Genomic DNA, 6,000 nt, shown 5'->3' with positions numbered 1-6,000 from the left:
GACACGGCCAATTGTGTCTGTAGGAACGCCTGACGGAAGTAGCTACTACTGCTGCGCGGTGGTGGGCGAGTACTATTAAATTAATCTAACAAAAACAATGAATCACTCAACCATGGCTATAATTATTAGGCTGGCACAGAGAATGCTCCATACCAAGCTGCTGTAGCTACAAACTAGTAATTGTAGTGTAACTACTCCCCAACACTGGTAATATGTAACTCATTCTCTTGTTGAAAATGTTATAATGGGCTTGTTACAATTGCAACTTATTTCCTTGCAAAAGTCCAGTTCAAGAATGTTCTCACGGTTATCTGAGAGACGCTGCTCAGAATGTTAATGTCTCTCTCTGCAGTGCTGCCATGGCAACCAACGAGTGTTCCAGCTCATGCCCAAATGGGGGGGAGAGAGAGAGAGAGAGAATAGGCTACTGGAGGGATTTCCAGGACCTTGTGTTTTGGAAAGAGGTGCATCCTGGCCTCTTGGCAAAATGAAGAGGTGTCAAGAGTGCTGCAGCAGCTATTTATATACCGCCTTCTCTCAGTCTTTATGCACATGTTCACATTCAAGATAGATAGAGAGTGCACGGACCAGTCTCCATACAGGAAGTGACATCATGAAAGGCAGAGAGGTCGCCCTCTTCTGGACTCAGAGGGTACTAAGTGTGTGTCTGGTGTGGAGAGTGTGTGTGTGTGCGCATGCGTGCATGCGTGTGTGTATGTGTGTGTGTGTGTGTGCATGCGTGTGTGTGTGTGTGAACAGAATGTGTGGACAGTGAACAGAGGCTGTCTAACATCGTATGAAGGGCAGAGAAGGAATAATCACACACACAGTCACACACACGCAGCTGGTTTGGCAGAAGGGAGAGGGGAGTCTCCTACTCTACAGGAAAGCCTGGGGAAGTCAGCACTCTGATTTGAGCAGGATGAAGAGCAGAGGAGCCTGGAGAAGATGACGTAGACCCTCTAACACCGCCTGGTAGGGCTTATAGACTAATGTAATCTTTTCTGTCTGCTGACATTGTGTGTTGGAAAGGTTGGATTGACACTTTATTTTCATATCAACTTCAGGGTTTATGTTTTTTTAAATTGTGTCTATATCTGATATTCCACTTATATGTACCGTGCATTCAAAATGAAACATTTAAAATTATTTCCAGCCCTCAGTCCTACCCCCCACATTTAAACTGTGGTCATGTGCCCTTCTATATCTGTGTTCCAGGATTTCAGCAATTCCAACATCATTCCTGACTTCTACTGAGATTTTAGTATCCAAGCTGTAAGGTGACACCACTGCAGGAAGTAACATACCATCATCTTCCTGTGTCATCAGCTGTTCTCTAGGCTCTTACTGACAAGCTCACTCACATGCATTCACACACACACACACACACACGCACACCACACACGCACACACACACACACACACACACACACACACACACACACACACACACACACACACACACACACACACACACACACACACACACACGACAGTGACAATGCCTCTCCAGCCCAAACTTAGAAGCTTACCTAGGACAATGACTCTGTGTTTGCAAGATTCTATTACTTTCTTCTTTTTTATTGAACATCTGTCAATTCTATGTTCTATTCCCACTAAGGTCAGCAGTACTGCCGTGTTGCATACAGAAGACGCTTATGAAGGCTTGATGCTGAAACGTTCGTTGTGTGCCGTCCCAGGGGACTTATTAAACTTCTCAAAGGACATTTTTGAGTGCTGGCCTATACTTCTTCTATAACCAATTGTGACTTTGTGTGGCCCTGCACCTTAATGCAACTCGATTTTTGAGTGTGCTCGCATTCGGTGAGTTTTGGACGCATACAGAAGAAGCACCATGGGAAATGTAGTCCAGTGCTGTGAAACACTATCAAACTACATCAAGTGTACCGATGCACCAGGGCAGGGCAAGGCGGAGCAGTCCCCTCTGCTCTCCGATGATGAGGGGAGTGAATGCGACTCATTGACCCTGCCGGACGACGTGGAGGAGGATGACCCGTTCACCATCTCCACCGGTATAAAAAACCCCACTCTGATGAAACCAGAACACTTCTTGTTTCCCGACATCATCCTGAGCAGCAACCCGGGAGGGGATGTGGTTCTGGTGGAACCGATGGTGTGTCTCCTGGTGTCCGAGGAGGAGGAGGTGGTGGGAGGAGATGAGGGAGTAAGGGACAAGGGACAAGAGTGGACTGATGGAGGGAGAAACAGGCTGTATACTGAGGTGGAGACTCAGACCGAGGCGGAGACACAGATTGGAACTGGGGTACAGAGACAGACAGAATACCGGGTGGAAGTCCAAACACAAACAGAGACACTGGCGTGCGACAATAAAGTTGTGGAGAGAGGGAACTGCACTGAAGTCAACACACAAACTAACTGTGACATTGCAAAAGAGGCAGTGGTAGATGTTTGGGAAGATCCTGAAATACAGAAAGAAGAGAACCTACTCCTGCTGGAGGCTAAAATGCCATCAGACGCCAGAGCCTGGATTGATGCAGAAGTTTACCCAGAGTTGGAGGTGCCAGCAAAGGACAGACAGAGAGAGACAAACACTTGGGATCTTGGAGTACTAGACAAAGAAATTGAACTGGGGAAACTGAAAGATAACCACATCCATAAGGAACTGACGTCCACTTTAACAGCCACTACTCACACAACACAACATATCACATTTCAAGTAGAACATCATCTGGGCCTAATGGAGGAGGTAAACTCTGTTAAAGAACAGAATACAAAAGAAGGGAGGAAGTTGAGACCGAATATTGTCGTGATGGACCTGACCAGCGCTCAGGAAAATACAGATTTCCACTGGACAGAGCACAGCACTTTTCCGACAAACGTCAAAGACACAGAGCAAAACCCTGAGCCGACACAGCAGAGCTCGATGATGCTGACAGAACACAAGGTAGACAACATGGAAGAGGGAATTGTTGCAGTGGCACAGGACACTATCAGGTCACAGCAGAATGTTCACCTGACAAAATGCAGCATCGACAATATTCAAATCCAAATTGTGGAGAACTTTGACCCTACAGATAGTCCTCTAAGCCGAACACAACTGAGTAGTATCGCGGCGAATCAGAGGGATGATGAACAGATGGGTCAGGAGACTGTCCGGTCACACCAGAAGGAAAATGAGCAGGAACAGAAGGGTATCTGCACAGAACTGAAATCCAATCTGTCTGCTGACCAAACGGACCAGGTCATTGCAGGACAGAATGTCAATCAGAATCAGGATTGTAATATCGTCCAGACAGAAGGTAATTCAAGTCAAACGGAAGAGAGCGTCGATCAGAGCCATCGGAACAGTGTCTGTACAGAGCAAGCCAAGACGGGAGAGAACGACAACAAGACTGGACCGCAGCATGCTGTGGAACTGGACAGCGCTGATCTGTCACAGGTGGAAGAGGGAGAGCCCAAGATGAAGCAAGTGACGTTGTTTTTAGTCGACAGGCTGTTTCTGGCAGCCCCGACAAATGTCAAAGGTGTGAGATTTGTTTTCCTTTCGTGTGTGTTTTATTGGAATGGGTGTATTGTATTATAACACTTTCACTTTGAGCTCATATACAATGGGCCGTCACAGATCCAGTTTTCAACTTTGCACCCTTTCTGTACCATACTGTCAGCAGCAGCTCCAAGTCAAAATGAGGAAGACCCTAAGAATGATGGCTCAGAGCAGACTGATGTCAATAATATGGAGCAAATTAGCATCCAAGACATAGTAACCCTCCAAGAGACGGGCTTCAATCTCAAAATCCAGGCTCCTGGAACAGAAAGTTTTGAGCTCCAGGTAGCTATTCCCATTTGTCAACCAGCATCCCCTACATCTTTCTCTCTTCATAATTCGCAGCTACTTGTTGTCTCACTTTACCTGTTTCTAACTCTCTCCAACCCCACTCTCTCTGTATGTCTCTCTCTCGATCCCTCTCAGGTATCAGGCCAGATGCTGGTTGCAGAGCTGCACCAGGTGTTGATGGACCACGAGTTCACCTCCCACCGCACATGCTTCTCTCTGCAGCTAGGAGGCAACGTGCTCGACAGCCTTGCAGAGCTGCGCTCCATCCAAGGTGTCCGGGACGGAGCTCTCATCAAGGTGGTGGAGGGTAACAGCCTTAATATGCTTTTCCTCTTTTCTTTATTATTGCTCTTTCTGTGATCATAAACTGTGAAGGTAAGATTGATTGTTTGTCGTTGGTCATGATTGACGGTCCACATCAACAGGGCTGAATCATTGACAGTGGTGGTGTAGTTAAGAATGTCATACCGAACCGACCTGGATAGCTAGGCTTAGATGGTGAGGTAATATGCAGTTGTGCAGTGGTAGCATGGAGCGGGGTGTTTCCAGGACGCTGGATTACACCGTTAAGCCTTCTTGAGGTGTCGTGGGCCTAACTTAACGAAACATCGGTGAAGGAAGGTGCCCACTTGAAAACCCCAATCAATGACATGCTTCATACTGCTGTTGGCTAGGGTAGGTAACTGGTGATTTGTGTCTTGTTTATTAGTTTGTTAGCCTGTTAGCTTGTTTTATTCTGGATTGGCCTTCTAAATGTGTTTTTCTTCTGATTTTGGCACAAGGGATAGTAACATCTTGTCCTGTGTATTAATGAATAATGCTCTTTCTGTGATCGTAAACTGTGAAGTTCACTTTACAGTGCACTCTTTCACTGCATCTGACCTCAATGAAAGCAACATTACGGAGGACCTCACGTGGACCCGTAACATCTCTTCTCTGATTAACAATGCACAGCACAGCCTTGTTACCTGAGAAGTCTGGAAAAACATGTCCTCCAAAACGGTTAACTTCTACAGATGGACAATAGAGAGTGTAGCCTACTCTCATTGCATCAGCCTGACATTGAAATTGCTAAGCTTCTGACCAAAATGCTTTGCAAAAGGGGGTGAAAATAGTCCAATACATCACTTGGTTCAGCCGTACAAGACATTTACAACATGTGAAGTTTGAGAGAAGTGGCAGCATATATGCAATAGTATAATTCTATGCAATCGTCACTTTATCCCTACATCCTGGACTGTTAATACTGTAATAAACTAGAACGACCGCAACGCAGACTTATGCCTCCGCCATTAGTTCATTCTTGAGTCCAAATCGCCATTTGAGGCAAATTGGAAGAAATTCCGTCAAGGCGCTCCTGTGATGTTTTGCTTTACAGAGCTTGGAAATTGGGTGTGTGAGGTCACAGTGACCTTGAACTTTGACCACCAAAATGTAATCAGTTCATCCTTGAGTCCAAGTGGACGTTTGAGGCAAATTCGAAGAAATTCCATCAAGACATTCCTGAGATATCGCATTAACAAGCTTGAAAATGGCATTCGAGAGGTCACAGTGACCTTGACCTTTGATAACCAAAATGGAATCAGTTCATCCTTGCGTCCAAGTCGATGTTTGAGCCAAATTAGAAGAAATTCTATCAAGCCGTTCTTGAGATATTGCGTTAGCCAACTTGGGAATGGCGTTCGTGAGGTCACAGTGACCTTGAAGTTTGACCACCAATTATTAATTAATACACAGGACAAGATGTTACTATCCCTTGTGCCAAAATCAGAGGAAAAACACATTTAGAAGCCCAATCCAGAATAAAACAAGCTAACAGGCTAACAAACTAATAAACAAGACACAAATCACCAGTTACCTACCCTAGCCAACAGCAGTATGAAGCATGTCATTGGGGTTTTCAAGTGGGCACCTTCCTTCACTGATGTTTCGTTAAGTTAGGCCCACGACACCTCAAGAAGGCTTAACGGTGTAATCCAGCGTCCTGGAAACACCCCCCTCCATGCTACCACCGCACAACTACATATTACCTCACTATCTAAGCCTAGCTATCCAGGTCGGTTCGGTATGACATTCCTGACTACACCACCACTGTCAATGATTCAGCCCTGTTGATGCGGACCGTCAATCATGACCAACAACAAACAATCCCTAACTACACCACCACTGTCAATGATTCAGCC

The 6,000-nt window shown here is 45.8% G+C and overlaps 1 protein-coding gene across 1 annotated transcript in view; it reads left to right on the top strand.

Moving 5' to 3' along the window:
- Positions 1-1,855: 1,855 nt before the first annotated feature.
- The window catches only part of LOC310784568 (clustered mitochondria protein homolog), a gene marked incomplete at both ends in the record, with an annotated part of 74,242 nt that continues 70,097 nt past the window's right edge, over positions 1,856-6,000 (top strand). The window contains 3 exons of the mRNA XM_083645560.1: positions 1,856-3,506; positions 3,648-3,811; positions 3,953-4,124. Coding sequence (XP_083501686.1) covers positions 1,856-3,506; positions 3,648-3,811; positions 3,953-4,124 — 1,987 coding nt within the window. The remainder of the gene's footprint in view (positions 3,507-3,647; positions 3,812-3,952; positions 4,125-6,000) is intronic.

Source organism: Poromitra crassiceps (assembly GCF_964638095.1).
Source record: "Poromitra crassiceps genome assembly, chromosome: 1".
NCBI lineage: Eukaryota > Metazoa > Chordata > Actinopteri > Beryciformes > Melamphaidae > Poromitra > Poromitra crassiceps.
This window is presented reverse-complemented; position numbering and strand designations above follow the sequence as displayed.